The 14,842-nt window shown below is 66.4% G+C and overlaps 5 protein-coding genes across 5 annotated transcripts; all 5 read right to left on the bottom strand.

Annotated features, from left to right (window-relative positions):
• Window positions 1–226: 226 nt before the first annotated feature.
• RHOBADRAFT_53190 (uncharacterized protein) lies at window positions 227–1,872 on the bottom strand. The gene is made up of 2 exons (XM_018416715.1): window positions 1,446–1,872; window positions 227–1,381 (listed from the first exon to the last, which is right to left on the bottom strand). The coding sequence occupies exons 1-2, from the start codon at window positions 1,846–1,848 to the stop codon at window positions 258–260; spliced, it is 1,527 nt and encodes a 508-aa protein (XP_018271224.1). The 5' UTR covers window positions 1,849–1,872; the 3' UTR covers window positions 227–257.
• A 489-nt stretch (window positions 1,873–2,361) lies between these two features.
• RHOBADRAFT_53189 (uncharacterized protein) lies at window positions 2,362–5,500 on the bottom strand (the record flags this gene model as incomplete). Its single annotated transcript, XM_018416714.1, has 8 exons — window positions 2,362–2,702; window positions 2,787–3,066; window positions 3,193–3,205; window positions 3,279–3,510; window positions 3,582–3,703; window positions 3,777–3,997; window positions 4,060–4,126; window positions 4,269–5,500. The coding sequence occupies 8 exons, from the start codon at window positions 5,498–5,500 to the stop codon at window positions 2,479–2,481; spliced, it is 2,391 nt and encodes a 796-aa protein (XP_018271223.1). The 3' UTR covers window positions 2,362–2,478.
• A 572-nt stretch (window positions 5,501–6,072) lies between these two features.
• Window positions 6,073–8,601, bottom strand: RHOBADRAFT_53188 (uncharacterized protein; the record flags this gene model as incomplete). Its single annotated transcript, XM_018416713.1, has 9 exons — window positions 6,073–6,454; window positions 6,525–6,616; window positions 6,720–6,973; window positions 7,043–7,444; window positions 7,536–7,686; window positions 7,763–7,954; window positions 8,027–8,087; window positions 8,157–8,195; window positions 8,329–8,601. The coding sequence occupies 9 exons, from the start codon at window positions 8,599–8,601 to the stop codon at window positions 6,140–6,142; spliced, it is 1,779 nt and encodes a 592-aa protein (XP_018271222.1). The 3' UTR covers window positions 6,073–6,139.
• Window positions 8,602–9,038: 437 nt separating this feature from the next.
• On the bottom strand, window positions 9,039–10,332 carry RHOBADRAFT_53187 (uncharacterized protein; the record flags this gene model as incomplete). The annotated part of the gene is made up of 5 exons (XM_018416712.1): window positions 10,271–10,332; window positions 10,067–10,165; window positions 9,559–9,992; window positions 9,319–9,485; window positions 9,039–9,237 (listed from the first exon to the last, which is right to left on the bottom strand). The coding sequence occupies exons 1-5, from the start codon at window positions 10,302–10,304 to the stop codon at window positions 9,039–9,041; spliced, it is 933 nt and encodes a 310-aa protein (XP_018271221.1). The 5' UTR covers window positions 10,305–10,332.
• A 567-nt stretch (window positions 10,333–10,899) lies between these two features.
• RHOBADRAFT_43658 (uncharacterized protein) lies at window positions 10,900–13,955 on the bottom strand (the record flags this gene model as incomplete). The annotated part of the gene is made up of 15 exons (XM_018414262.1): window positions 10,900–11,238; window positions 11,337–11,622; window positions 11,786–11,852; window positions 11,976–12,024; window positions 12,102–12,274; window positions 12,576–12,598; window positions 12,677–12,746; window positions 12,870–12,947; window positions 13,035–13,085; window positions 13,154–13,183; window positions 13,253–13,414; window positions 13,490–13,562; window positions 13,623–13,638; window positions 13,725–13,756; window positions 13,815–13,955. 15 exons carry the CDS (start codon window positions 13,953–13,955, stop codon window positions 10,900–10,902), a joined length of 1,590 nt encoding a protein of 529 aa, XP_018271220.1.
• Window positions 13,956–14,842: the final 887 nt, after the last annotated feature.

The raw sequence follows: 14,842 nt of genomic DNA, 5'->3' as shown, positions 1-14,842 counted from the left end.
GGGGTCGTTGTTTGATGAAGGCGAGGCGAGGTCGACAGCGCGTGGGGGGCGGCGCAGGTGGCTCGAGTGCGCGTGTAGGGTGTACTCGGTGGAGTGGCGCGGTACTCGACGGTGGCTCGAGCGAGCGAGGGTGAGGAAACGAGGACAACTCTCCGCCGCCGCCTCATCTCCCTCCTCGACTCCGAGTCGGAGCCGGCGTCTCGACCCAGCTTGCTCTCGATCTCGCGACAGGGCAACAGTGTCACATGCAGTAAGAGCTACGCAAACGCAATCCTGTACAGCCGGTAGTTCTCCTCGTCGGCCCGCCCGACCCCCTTGACCCGCTCAATCTCGGTCACGCTCTCGACCGCGACCCGCCACGGCTCGCCCTCCCTCCTCGGCGGCAGGTCCTCCTTGCGCGGGAACACGTCCTTGATGCTCGCGATCGCCTCGACGTGCGTCGGCCGCAGCGGCACGATGAGGTGGAACGCCGGGCTGTACTTGCCGCGCGACGCCTCGCCGGCCGCCTCGCCGCCCGTCGACGTCGTCTTGGCCGTGTGCGTCGCCGCGCCGTCCTCGACCGCCGTCGACTCGGTCGAGTGCAGCGCCGGCCGCGTCGGGATCGGCACCGCCTTGTCCTGCGTGTCCTCGAGCGACAGCGACGCGATCGAGCTCGTCGGGACCGCCTCGGCCGCGTCGTGCGCCACCTGGCCCTGCGCCTCGGCGCTGTCGGGCTTGACGAGGAACTGCTCGACGCAGCTCTTGAGCCACTGGGCGTGCTCGGGCCCGTACACGACGTCGGCCGCGAGGAGTGTGTGGAACGGCTTGTCGAACGGCGGCGGCATGCTGATCGTGACGGGCTGCCCTCGGCTCGATGCGGCGGCGAACGCGCGCGACGAGTGCACGGCCGACCAGTCGAGCTTGTGCGCCTGGACGGGGAGCGACGACGACGACGACGCGAGGCTCGACACGTTGGTTGACGAGTCGGCCGGGTTGATGTAGGGCGACCCTGCCGGCGACGTGATGGGCGTGATGGCCGCCGAGTTGGCCTCGACATTGCGCTTGAGGTTGTCGAGGACGGCCTCGTGGTAGTCGGTCGCGAACACCTCGCTGGGCGCGCCGAGCCGCTCGCTCATGCCCTTCCACACGAGCGACAGGAGGCCCGTCCCTGCGCCGAGCTCGAGCGCGCGATGCTCGGGCACGCCGAGGCCGAACGTGAGCGGGTCGAGGGCGATCATGCGGGCGAGGATGATGCTCGAGCCCCACGACTGGAGGCCGACCGAGGTCGGGTCGAGGGACGAGGGGAGGCCGTCGTTGAGCGTGATGAGGAGGGGCTCGGTTTGCGGGTTGGCGTCGGGGAGGCAGGTCGGAAGGAGAAGCGGACGGAGGATGGAGCCGCCCTCTGCGCAGGGGCAGGCGTCAGGCCGAGGTCCACGGCGAGCGGAGAGAGGGAATCGAGGACGGACCGGACGTGGCCGACATGAGCGACACGAGCTGGGCCGCCTCCTCGACTATCCTCGCGCGGACCTCCTTCTCGCCCTCGTCGCCCATCTCGTCGGCCTCGGCCATCCACCCCTCGCCGCGCTTAACGACGAGGTTGAGCCAGTTGACGGCCCACGTGCGCTCGAACGCGTCGTGCGCATGGAGCGGGTCGACGCCGTCGTCCTCCTCGACCTCGCGCGAGTAGGGCCAGTCCTGGACCGTCTCCTCGTCCGGGTGAGCGGCGCCGTCTTGTGGTGGTGCGGCGTACAGGAGGCGGAGGTGGGCAAGGAGGGTGAGGAGGCGGTCGGTGGTGAGCTCGCCCGACAGGGAGCGGCCCAGCTTGGGCAGGACCGATGTCGGGAGCGAGGGACGGCGCAGGCGAACCATGGCGGGCGCGCGAGGTGTGCGTCGCGGCGGACGAGAGGTGGGGCGGGAGACGGCGCGAGCTGAACGCCAGGGGGAAGCGAGTGGCGCGCTTGGTCGAGCTGGGAGGTGCGGACCGTGCTGTACTGGTGCTGTGCTGAGGAGTGCGAGTCGAACGAGTGGTGCAGGTGGTCGGGGCGAGGCAGGGGAGCCAGCGGAAGGTTCGCTCGAGATGATGATGAGGTCTGCTCGAAACTTGACTCTCTCTCTCACTAGCGAGTGTGGCGACTGTGCTGCTCGCAGACGCTACATCGAAAGGGCCTGCAGCGCTTCGCCGCAGACCTCGAGGGAGCGGGAGAGCGCGCCGCCTCCTTCAGCTGCAGTCCGAGTTGGTCCGAGCGACAGACTCTCTCTCGAGCTTGCTGCGACAGCTGCTCTGCACTCGCTGGCTCGAGCGGCTCTCCTGCCGATAGCGGCTGTATCCGGCGGCACGACGAGGACGACGCGAGGTGGAGAGAAGTACAACCGCGCGAGGGCGGCGACGAGTCAGAGTTGCAAATGCGAGGTGGGTCTACGGATGCGACAGGAAGGGCAAAGGGAGAGGAACGAGAGCGAGAGTGGTACAGGGGAAGATGGGGCGCGACGAGAGAGCGCTCACGCCCAAGGAGAGACGGCCTCGAGGGCAAGGACCACAGCGACGACGAGCGCCAACGCCGCCAGGCTTGGCTGCGACGCGACCGCGGCGCTGTACGACGCTCCCGTTCCCGACGACGAGGACGCGGCGTTCGCCTCGGTGCCGACGATGGCGCCAAAGCCCGACGAGAAGCGGCCCGACCAGAAGGTAACGTCGTTGACGGCGAGCGCGTGCTTGGTCCATACTGTGGAGGGTGCAGAGGTCAGTGACGACGCTCGAATGCTCGAGGGGGAAAGGAGAGAAGAGAGAGAGGGAGAGAGAGACGCACAGAGAGGAATCGCGAGCCAAGTCCTGCCGCTGAAGCCCGCCTCGACGTTGGCCGTCGCGATCGTGTCGAACCACTCAGGAAGCCAGAGCGCGTAGAAGGACCAGCCGCCGTAGAGCCGGTTGATCGTGTAGGCCTTGGTCGACGACGAGCCCGTGACGAGGCCCGAGAACGACCCGTTCCCGAACGAGATGGTCGACTGAAACGTCTGCGCAAAGGTCGTCCCGATGAAGTTGGACAGGCCGAACACGGCCGAGTTGCGCTGCCAGCCGATCCACGAGCCCTGCGTGAGCACGAGAGGACGAGGTCAGGGGTCGGGCTTTCGAGGACACGAGGCGAGGTCGGTCGAGTCGCGAGGAAAGGGTAGATTGGGTGTGGGAAAGAGGAAGAGAGGGACGACATGACGCACCCAGATGTCGTAGCTGCAACAGAAAGGCTGTGTCAGGTCGTCGTCGCGCCGGCCGAGAGAGGGAAAGAGAGGGGGGGACGACGCACTAAGCATGCACGCCCTGGCTCTCCTCGGTGTGGTCCTCGCCAAAGCTGTAGTCCCACTCGAAGGTCGTGACGCCGTTGCGGATCGCCTTGGTCTGGTTGAGGTCCTTGACAAAGTTCGAGATATGGGAGCGCGAGATGGCGTCGTAGTAAGCGGTCAAGTTGGCGTCGAAGGCGGCGTCGGTCTCGTGGGCGGCGGCGAGGCGGAGGTAGCCGTGCATCATCATCATGCCACCTGTCGACAAGATAAAGAGGTCAAGGAGGGGTACGACCGGGAGGGAGAGGTGAAAGAGAGCGAGGACGCACGGTTCCACGGCATCGGCGACCCGGGAGCTCGAGTGTCGCCTGTCGACCACCAACGCTCGTCTGCAGGGTTGATGAGGTTGAGGTTCGAGTCGGAGAAGCGCCAGAAGAAGCTCTCGTAGGTGCTGCGAGCGGTTCGAGGGGCCGTGAGCGAGGGCTCGACGAGGTGAGGGAGAGAAAGAGAGAGTCGGGACGCACTCGTCTCCTGCAGCGACGTAGGCCTTTGCGCGCTCGTAGTAGGTCGTCGAGGGCTTGAAGATGGTCGGACCGGCAAAGACGGGCGGCACCATGGCCCACAGGCACGGCGTCTTAAGGATGTACACGGCCGCCGCGACCATGTTGCCGACGATGGCGCCTTGCTCGCAGCCGGCGTAGACGAGCTTGCCGTCGGCAGGGTACAGGTTGCCGGTCGGCCAGACCTGGATGGCGAAGGAGGGTCAGGACACGCGAAATGACGAGTTTCAGAGAGAGGGGAGCGCACGCTGTCCTTTGAGCCAGTCCAGATCGTGACAGGGTTGGGCGTGTTGGCGTTCTGCAGAGCGAGGATGCTGCGCATGGGGGAGAAGAAGATGTCAGGACCACGGCGGAAAAGGGAGAGGCGGAGGAAAGGGGAAAGAGCCTCGTTAAGGCCGAGCAGGACGAGGCGGACAGGGAAGGGGGACGAGGAGGAGAAGAAGGAGGAGGACGCACTTGTCGGCAATCTGGACCATGACGTCGAGCGCTCGTCGGTCGCCCGTCACCTCGAAGAGCAAGCCGGCGTCGTGCATGCCCTGCCCGAGCCACCCATCCGACAGGACGTTGCCCTGCCCGTTCTCCCACAGCGGCTCGAGCTCCCTGAGCATGCCGAGCGCCGTCTCGATCTCGAGCCGCGTCACGTTGCCCGCGTTGCCGCTCCAGGCCATGTTGCGCCTCGGCGCGGCGTCGCAGTACCGGACGCTACACAGCTGGGCAAAGCCGGCGTCGGTGCCCTCGAACGTCGAGGGCGGCGCGACGCAGCCCTTTGTCGGCGCCGAGCCGTACCGCGTCGGCGAGGGCTTGGCCGAAGAGGCCGGTCCGGCGGCGGCACCGCCGGCGGAGGACGACGGCGACCGACTCGAGTCGCCCGCCTCGACGACGCTGCGGGTCGCGCTCGAGCGACTCGCCGAGGGGCGGCGACTCGTCGGCACTCGAGTCGTCGACGTGGGCGTCTTGGCCGACGAACGCTCACGAGACGGCGAGGCCGCCGAGCCGGCCGCGGACGTCGACCGCTCGGTCGAGCTCGGCGCGGGCTTGTGCGGCGGGGAGGTGGATGCGGTCGAGTCGGGACGGTCTGGCGTGGCGGAAGCAGATGTGGGCGTGGAGGGGGACGTAGAGGACGGCATGAAGGAGAGTGGGCGAGAGTGCGAGAGGGTGAGGGTCGTGGAGGACGAGGCTGCGCCGTGGCCGGTCGAGGTCGGGCGACGGGCACTTGTCGATGAGGTGTCGTTCGACGACGCGAGCGTCGGGGGCGAGTCGACGGTCGACGAGGAGGGCGGAGAGGCGGCAGCGGAGCCGGTTGCGGTTGACGGCGAGGTCGAGGACGGGGCGGTGATGATGCGGGTCGAGTTGGTCGTCGCGGTGGTCGTCCTCGACGACTCGGTCCTCGGTCGGTCGGTCGAGCGCACGGCTGCCGACGTCGACTTGGTCGCGGCGGCGAGTACTCGGCCCGTGGCGAGCGACGCGTGCGCCTCGAGCGTCAACTCGCCCAGTGCGCCCGTCTGGACCGCGCTCACCGCCACCCTGACCGTCCCGAGCTGCATCTCGAGGCCGGCGAGCGGCGCATGTCGTGCTGCCGAGCTCGTCCCATTGTCCCGCCTGCTCGTGCTCGGCGCCGCGACCGGGTTCGATGCTGCGCTCGCCAGCGCGGCAGTCGACGGGGCCGACAGCGAGGCTCGCTCTGCCATGGCGTGCGGGGCAGCAGCTGCTGCTGCTGCTGTGGCGAGGAAGGCGGCGAGTGCCCACATTGACGGGGGCGAGGCGGTGCTGGCGGAGGAGCGAGGTCGACGGCGAGGGGAGGGCGCCATGGCGGCTGCTGGCGGTGCTCTGGTGGCTGGAACGAGCGTGGTGGAGGTCGTGGGTGCGTCTTCTGAGGTCGAAGGAGCGGTCGGGAGGGCAGGCGACGAGGCGTTTGTCCTCATCTCGGTCGTCGACGCGAGCTGAGCGTTGCGGGGTACAGCTCGCGCGAGGAGGCAAAGGCGCGCTCGTGTCGTGTGCGCATACACGAGCCGCACATGCTGGCGGTCACGCGAGGTGTGCAAGGGCCGAGAGAGAGAGAGAGAGGGAGGAGCGAGCAGGACGAAGACGACCATTCCGGCACGTGACCCCGCGCACGTCGTCGACGAGGCCGCACACCTGCTTGACAGCTGTGACTGATATGGACCTGTGCTCGACGACGAGCCGAGCACGAGAAGCTCCCGAGCGACAGCGACAAGTAACTTTGCTCGCATTCCTCCTCCCTCTCGAGCGAGACGAGAGTCGCGAGAATAGTCTAAACATTCCACCCGGACGCTCATAAGGAGTGTGCGCACGCCTGCGCGGCAGTTCTAACCCTCGACGTCGTCTACCCGCTTCTCCCGCGCCCCCTTCTTGTCCGTCGTCTCCTCGATCCGGACCCACCGGATGCCCGCCACCGAGACGCACCCGGCCGCCGCGAGCACGGCGCACGACGTGAATACATCAAACAGGGCGGTCACGGCGACGGCGACGACGGCGTCGAGGTGCTCGGGCGCGACGACTTCTCGGAACCGGTCGACGCCCGAGTCGAGGACGGCCTGCACGTCGACGCCCGGGATCTTGCCGATACCGCGCTTAAACGTGTTGGCGTAGATGGCGTTCGCGACCGACACCCAGATCGTGCCCTGTGACCGAGAGACAAGGGGATGAGCCTCACTTGAGAAGGCGAGAAAGAGAACGGGACCGTGCACGCACACCGAGGATCTGGAAGAAGCAGACGAGCGACGACGCCTTGCTGCGGTCGGCCGGCTCGGCGAGCATCTGCGACGCGAGGAAGCTCATCATGTCTGCGAGACGAGGGCGGGCGAGGCGGGAGGAAAGGGAAGGGGGAGGGAAAGAGAGGAGTCAGCGGGACGGGCTCGAGCGGCTGCGAGGAATCGGGGGACGCACAGAGCGCGCCCATGCCCGAGCCAACGACGACGCCGTAACCGGCCCACTGCGCCGTCGGCGTGCTCGCGTCCATCGTGGCGAGGAGCCCGGCGCCGATCGCCGTGAACGCGAGGCCGAACGCCATGGCCGGGTGGAAGACGCCAAAGCGCGAGACGGTCCAGCCGGCCACGATGCCGCAGAACATGTTGAGCGCGATCAGGGGCAAGAGGTTGATGCCGGCTTGGACAGGGGTGGCGCCTTGAACCGTCTGGAACCTGCGACGCGGTCGAGGACGAGGTCAGGGCGGGCTCGTGACATGCGCAAAGGGAAAGGAGGGGACGCACCAGATCGGGAGGTAGTACAAGATGGCGTAGTAGCTCGCGCCGCACATCAAGTTGACGAAGCTCGTGCACGCGAGGCTGCGGTCGCGCGTGAGGAGGCGCATGCTGATCGACGCCTTCTCGCCGAGCCACGTCTGTAGCGCAAAGAAGGCGCACATGAGGCCGACGAAGCCGACGAGGAGGCCGATGACGGTCGACGACGACCAAGGCCTCGAGATGCCGCCCTGCTGGAGCGCGATGAGGAGGCAGACCATGGCGCCGAGGAGGATAAAGGCGCCGCCCCAGTCCATGCGCTTGAGGCGCTGCTTGACGGTGAGCTCTTGCGGGATCGGCGGCGGGTTGAGGAGCCAGATGCCGAGCGCGAGCGCGAAGCCGCCCCCGATGAGCAGGACGTAGAAGCACCACCTGCGTCGACGAGGGGAGGGTGTCAGGCCGTTCGCGAGCCACTCTACGTCACACGGAAGAGATACAGAGAGAGAGAGAGAGCGCGACGCACCTCCAGGTAAGGTTGGACGTGAGCGCGCCGCCGATGAGGGGGCCGAGGACCGTGCCCGTGCCGTACGAGACGTTCATGAGCGCCGTGACGACGGCCTGCATGCGGATCGGGAGCGTGTTGGACGCGATGGCGAGGATGCCGATGAAGAGACCTGCGAGGCGGTACCAGACGACATGAGCCGGTGTGCGGGAGCGGAAAGTCGAATGAGCGGAAGGGCGAGGACGCACCTGCGTAGCCAAGGCCCTGCAGAGCTCGACCGACGATGAGGACGCTGCTGCTCGGCGCGACGGCCGCGACGAGGCAGCCGAGGTCGAACACGGCGAGGCAAACGAGGAACATCCACTTTTGCGAGAAGTAGGCGAACCCTCGGCCGGCGAGAGGCTGGAAGGCGACGCAGGTGAGGAGGTACGCGCTGCCGTCTGCGGGTACGGCGTCGGGAGCAAGATCAGCTTCGCGTCTTTGTGCGGGTAGGGAGGAGGACGAGGACGCACACCAGCCGACGTCGGTCAAGCGCTGAAAGTCGTTGGCGATGGTCGCCGTCGAGGTCGCGACCTGCGTGCGGTGCGGGGCGAGGAGTCAGTCGCGCTCGCCCGCTGAGAGAAGCCGCCCTTTGCCACTCACGATCGTGTTGTCGAGCCCGACGAGGACCTCGACGAGAAGCTGTCGCAAGGGAGGAGAGGCGCGTGAGCTCACTAGCCGCGAGGCGCTACATCCGCCCAGCCGGCTCGCGCTCGCTCGGGCGCAATGCAGCCAGCAAACGAAGAATGCGCAAGATAGGACGGGCAGGACGCACCAGAGTAAGCAAGAGGAGGGCGAGCCGGACGCCCTTTGGCGGATCTGGCGGCGACGGCGGCGAGTCAACCTTGTCGCCCTCGTCTCGGGCGACGTGCGCTCCGCCGAGGTGGACAGCGGTCGCGTATGCCGTGTCGTCCAAGCCATCGTACGGCCGGTCGCGCGACTTGAGCGTGTCGTACTGGGAGGCGGAACTCGACGGCGGGAACTCGCCGACCGTCTCGTCGTCTGAGCCCTGGCGGATCTCGTGCAGGGCGAGTTGGTCGCCAGACATGGCGTGCGCAGGCGGCCGAGGTGGTCTGGCGTCTATCGGAGCGGGAGCGACAGCGTGCGAGGGCTGAAAGCGCGAGCTCACCTCCTCGGCAGCGGCGCCGGCGGCCCCGCGGCCGAGACGCAACTCGTCCGCGCAGCTCTCCTCAGGCGACGGGCAGCTCACGGACAGACGCCGAGCGAACAGGAGAGCCCGCAGCTCGGAAGCTCCACCGCAGCTCGCGGTCTGCGCCAAAGGAGGCGGTGCACGAGTCGCTCTCGAGGAGGCTCTCTCTCGCGACGAGGGAGGAGAGACTGCAGGGTTGCTTCATTTCGGTGGTGCGACGCGGTATAAGCTGCTCGAGAGGGGGGTAGTGGTACAGAGACGGTCGGCGCGGCGGTCGAGCCCGGCTCGAGCGCGCTCGGCCCCCTCGCTCGCCCTCGACGACGGCGGCGGCGCACTCAGTGCAGGCCGTCCTCGCCGTAGGCCTCCTTGAACGACTCGCGCTCGAAAAGAGCCTGCGCCCATGCGGCAAACTTGGGGCCGACCTTGACGCCGTCGAGGTTCTTCTCGAACGTCTTGAGGTTGGCCTCGACATCCGCGATCGACGTTGCGCCGGCGCACGCAAGGACGCGAGCGAGCCAAGCGCCGCAGTGGAGGCTGTGACGAGGGTTGCGAGAGACGAGTCAGTGCGACGAACGCGAGAGGGCGCGAGTCGAGGGCGGGGACGGGGAGACGCACTCTGCGAGCGAGATCTGGTCGCCGAGGAGGTACGCCGCGCCGGGCTGCAGCTTGGTCTCGAGGAGCTCGACCGTCTTGCCGACGTTGGTCCACAGGTCCTTGGCCTTGGCCTCGATCCCGCTCGCGTCGCCCTTGCCCTCGAGGAGCGCGAGGAGGCCGCCATTTTCCTGGAGCGCGAGATACGAGTCAGTGGCGCTCCCGCGCACAAGAGAGACAGAGAGACAGAGAGAGGGGACGCACCTGGATCTTCTTGTCGTAAAAGGCCTTGAGCTTGGGGTCCGAGTTGCCGACCTCCTTGGCGTACCGCTCGAGCGCCTCCTGGCGGCCCTTGAGGAATGCGCCGGGGAGGCCGCTCGCCTTGACCTTGCGCTCCGCCTCGGTCCTCCACACGAGCAGGAGCGTGTTGGGGTCGATCGAGTCCTGGTGGATGTGCTCGATGAGGTCCTTGGACGTCGACGAGCTCTCGATGGTGGCGGGCGAGAGCGAGGGTGCGGCAAACGACGACGAGTTGGTCGAGCGGTCGAGGAAGTCGCACACGTTGGCGGTCGTCGTGATGGCCTTGAACTTGGTGCGGACGCCGTCGTCGAGCGTGTGCTCATACGGGACGACGAGCGCGGGCACGTGGCCCTGCGGGTGGATCTTGAGGTACGCGGGGCTGAAGTTCTCGCCCTTGCCTGCACCGGTGCGAGCATGGTCAGCTTGTCTGCGTCCAGGCCGGGTCGCGTGAGAAGGGGGAACTGGGACGGACCGAGGTCGACGATCCTGCGCTCGAGCTCATTGTCGGTGAAGCCCTTCTCGGTGGCGACAAGGCGCGGCACAGAGGCCCAGACGGAGCCAGGGAACCAGTCTGCACACGGGCGGCGAGGGGCAGTGTGAGCGAGCGACGATCGATTGAGGTGGGGGAGGGGGAGGAGCGGGCGTGCGAGGAGAGGTGTGAGAAGGTGGGACGCACAGAGGACGGCCTTGGGGGTAGTCTCGGATGCCATGGTGCTGTGCTGGTCTCGAGCAAGAGTGGTGGGAGCGAGGGAGACCGTGGTGACGGAAGGGGGGACAACCTCATCAGCTCCCACCTCCTGCCGTCGCGCTAGACCACAGGCGGCGTGGGCGCGCAGCCGGTGAGCACTGGACTGCCTCAAGGCTCGCATTGAGTGTTCTCCCGCGCTCCCCGATGCTCTCGAGGGCTGCTCAACTCTCGCTCCGCCCTCGCTCCGCTCCTCGCTCCTTCTCGGCGTGCGACTGCCGCCCTGACGGTCGAGCGTACCTTCTTTCCGCTCGGCAGCTTCTTGCCCGACGCACACACGCCTGCGTTAAGCATCGGGACCTTGCGCGGGCTGCTCCCGTCGCTGCGTCGCCTCTCCGCGCTCGCTCTCCCTGTTTCCTTCCCTTGGTCTCTGACTTTGCGCTCCGTGCCGCCTCTCCACGAGCGCGATTGAGCGAGAGAGAGTACTGCTTTGAATTTCGAGGGCTTCGAGAGTGCGACAAGAGGGAGGAGCGGGGCACAACAGGGAGGGAGAGAAAGGAGGATCCGTGACAACGCCCGCCGACGAGCGCACGATCCGAGGGAAACCGGCCGCTGCTTCGCTACGTGTAGTAGCGGAACGTGAGGGAGCGGTCGCCGAGCTCCTCGATCTGCTGGTCCGTCAAGCCCTCGAGGCCGAAACGGCGCGCGACCTCGGGCTCGTGGACGCGGCTCATGATGTCGGCGCCGTACTCGCTCTGCATCTCGTCGGTCGTCGTGCCGCAGATCTCGTTGCGACGGCGGTTCTCGGCGGCGAGGTTGAACCTGAGGAAGAGCGAGAGAAGGGCGGCCATAGCGGCGAACCCGAGACCGATGCCGTGGCCTCGGAAGTAGCGCGGCTTGTCCTCGGTGAAGTAGACGAGCGACGAGATGATGCCGCCCGAGTTGCCGAGAGTGAACATCTGCGCGAGGGGCGAGGGAAAGAAGTCAGTCAGGGCTCGAGAGAGCGCGCTCGAGAGGGGGGCTCGACCACGTAGAGCTGAGAGACCGAGAGACGCACCATGCCCATGGCGGTACCGCGCTTGAGCGTCGGCGCCTGGTTGTTGCCGCACCACGTGATCGTGTTGGCGATGCATGGCGCGACGCCGGCGACGCAGAGGAACAGCGCAAAGTAGGTCACGCCCGGCTTGTCGGCCGGGTTGACGCCGAGCAGGATGGCGTATCCAGCGACGACGACCGACATGAAGAAGACGTTGACCCAGCCACGGCTGCGCAGCTTGTCCGAGTACTTGGCCGCCGCAATTGTGACGAGGAAGGCGAGGACGTAGGGCGGCGTCGAGAGGAGCCTGCGGCACGAGCAACGAGGTCAGTCGAGCCGAACGAGGCAGGGAGAGTTTATTGAGGAGGCGAGAGGATTGCGAGGCGGTAGTGTTGGGACAAGGCGCAGAGGCGCGGGGGAAGGGGCGGCACGCGAGGCGCGAGGAGGACGGGGCGGGAACGTCGACGCACTGACTCTGCCACCTCGTGTAGACGCCGAGCTCGCTGATGATGGTCGGCGTGAAGAGGGCGAGCGAGTCTGTGATGGCGAGGGAAGAGAAAGTAGAGGTCAGCAACTTGGGAAGGTCGCCGATGGGCTCGAGCGGCTCTCGGCACGAGGCATGCACGCCGTGTCAAGAAGAATGGGCACGACTGGACGTACAGAGAGGCTCGGCAACGCCGATGTAGATGAGCATGTAAACGTAGGTGCGCTGTAAGAGGAAGGGAAAGGGCGGGCTCGTCAGGTCCCGCCGCACCTTTCTCGACGAGTAGGGGCGGGTGTGCGCACCCAGTCCTTGAAGGCGTTGTAGATGTGCTCCTTGCGGAACTCGCCAGACTTGCCGACATCGTGCTGGAGACGCCGCACGACCTGGGCCTTCTCGGTCGGGGTCAAGAACTTGCAGTCCTCGGGGAAGTCCTCGATGAACCACGGCGAAATGCAGCCGACGATGAACGTCAACACTGGGAGTGTGGGAGACGAGACGAGACGCCGAGGAAGGCGTTAGTGTTGCGGCGAGGGTGATGGGCGACGTGGCGAGGCGCGAGGCGACGAGAGCGGCGAGGCGCGAGGGGCGGGGCGCCGAGTGGCGGGGCGAGAGACGACGAGAGATGTGGGAAAACGAAGGGAGCCACGTAGGGGACGATGGACAAGGAGGAGAGGTAGGGACGGGGGGAGGAAGGGAGAGAGGGAGGAAACGAGGTCAGCGGACGGCTAACATCGACCCGGCGTCTCCTCCGACCGTGAGCACGAACGATTACGAACATCCTTCGAGGCAGAAGATCCAGCTGCTCGTGCGAGGGCGTGCAGGTCAGCTTCGGACGTGAGGGAGGGAGGAAAGGAGAAAGGAGGGTCGGCGGACGCACAACCAGCCTGGCTTGCCGCCGACGCCGTGCATGCGCGACAGCCCAAACGCCAAAATGCCCCCAAAGGCTCCTTTTTAATGAGAGAGAAGAGAGGAGGAGCGAGGGGAAAGGGCGGGAAGGAGACAGGGAGGAGGAGGAAGGGTCAGCTCGGCCTTTTTCCCTCTCAGACCTGTCTCGTGGACTGTGGACGCACCTGACAGCGTCGCAGAAGAGAAGAAGATGGCGATCCTAACGTTCGACTCGCTGCGCTTGTACCAGCTGACGAGATAGTCTGCGAAGAGGACCTGAGAGTCAGCGGGAACGCCGGAAGGGCGCGAGAGTAGGAGTCGACGTACAGCCTGCATAGAGTGAACGTCACGCCGGTAAGTAGCTGCAGGACGATACGAGAAGGCGGACGAGGACGCACAGCCTGCGGAAGAGCAGCGTCAGTGGGTAGCTCCGGCAGCTCGACGACGAGAGTAAAAGACCGTGACGTACAGCAAGGGAAGAGTGCCGACTCGGTAAGGCCTGTACAAGAGGCGACGAAGAAGGTCAGGAGTTGCGGCGGTCGTGAAGGGAAGGACGAGAGGGACGCACCGAGGAAGAAGCGCGCGACGAGGAGGCCGGCGTAGTTGGTGACGAGCGACATGAGCGTCATGACGATGCCCCACGCGATCATGATGGCCGGGATGAACCGCGACGGGCGAATGCGCTTGAGCAAGATGTTGGACGGCACCTCGAGCGCAACATAGCTGACGACTGCGGAACGGCGAGAGTCAGTGACGGCTTCTTCGATGCCTCGACAAGGCCCCAGACGGGTGCAGGCCGACGCACAGAAGATGACGAGCGTGACCTGGTACTGGTTGCCGACGAGCCCGAGGTCCTTCTCGAGGCCGTCGAGACGAGCCTGCAAAGTCACGTCGTCAGTTCCTGGTCGCCTCTTCTGGAAGCGACTCGTGTAGCTCACCTGTCCGATGTTGACGCTGCAGACAGGGTGAGAGAGGTCAGACCGCGGTACGAGCTGAGGGAAAGAAGGTGAGAGGAGGAAACCCGCCGGTCGAGGAACGACAGGAGGTAGAGGAGCGAGAGGAACGGCACGAGCTGCGGAAGGAGCGTCAGGACTCGCACTTGACCGACAGAGAGCGAAAGAGGGATGCACTTTGCGGTCGATCTTGCGAATGAGCCGCTTCTCCTCGTCGGGCGCGAGCAGAGGAACGTCGTCGGCGGTGACGGCCTCGCGGTGCGAGGTGTAGCCCTTCTCGTGGTGGAGCTCGTCCGAGGTAAGCGACGGGGACGACATGTCGTCGAAGTACTTGCCGGTGTGCTGGTACGCGACGGTGAGGGAGCAGCGAGGAGGACAAGGGGCGAACTGGAGCTGTGGGACGAGCGCGGGGGGCCAGCTCGAGTTTCGTGGGGAGCTGAAGGGGCACGAGCGGACGCGGGCGACGTCGGCCGTGCTTCGATCGCACGCTAAAAAGAGCGAAGGGGGGAACCGGCCGGAACGAACGAGAGAGATTAGCCGGTCCGGCCGTCGAACTGTGCTACGGGGGGGCGCGCCTGCTGCTCTCTCATCTCGACACTTGCCACGCAAGTCGCCCTGCAGCAGCAGAGCTCAGTACCGAGCGCTGTGAGGGCGCAGAAGGAGGAGCCAGATCCGACTCGACGTAGGCGGCTTGCCGTCGGTCCCCTCTGATTGGCCGGCCCCGCGCCCGCGCCGAAACTGGCGGCTCTCGTCCAGCGACGTCCTCCCGGCTCGCTCACAGGCGCTGCACCGTGCAGGGATGGGCGTACGATGGGTCACAGTCGTCGAAGCGAGCGGCTCTGCAGAGACTGTGGCTGAGAGAGAAGACGCTGCTGTCCGTGCGTTCGTGAGGCTCGACTCGCTCACTCTGCAAGCTCAGAGTACGGCGTCGAGCCGGCCCTCGTCGTTCCCCGGGGCAGAAGAAGACCTGTGCGAGTCGAACGAGTTGCGAGCAGACGACGTCAGTACGTATAACCGACCGTCCTCGCCTGTTCTGCACTTGGGAAGGTCACTATCTGCGAGCGATTGCGCTTCTGTCTGGTTCGTTAGCGTTCTAGCTCCTCGCAAGCTATGTTCCACAGCTTCTCGTCGCTGCGCTCGCCGCTCCATGCTCGAAGAAGCCGGCCGCTGCGTGCACGACGAGCGCTCCCTCCTTGCAACGCGAC

This window comes from Rhodotorula graminis (assembly GCF_001329695.1).
Source record: "Rhodotorula graminis WP1 unplaced genomic scaffold RHOBAscaffold_6, whole genome shotgun sequence".
Lineage (NCBI taxonomy): Eukaryota > Fungi > Basidiomycota > Microbotryomycetes > Sporidiobolales > Sporidiobolaceae > Rhodotorula > Rhodotorula graminis.
The sequence above is the reverse complement of the archived record's forward strand: the minus strand, read 5'-3'. Positions and strand labels throughout refer to the sequence as shown.

Bases quoted from the DNA above. Each gene is read 5' to 3' on its own strand.
- RHOBADRAFT_53190 (XM_018416715.1), bottom strand. From the start codon at position 1,848: ATGGTTCGCCTGCGCCGTCCCTCGCTCCCGACATCGGTCCTGCCCAAG. The intron at 1,382-1,445 runs GTCCGTCCTCGA...GCCCCTGCGCAG, and splicing joins GCTCATGTCGGCCACGTCCG to AGGGCGGCTCCATCCTCCGT.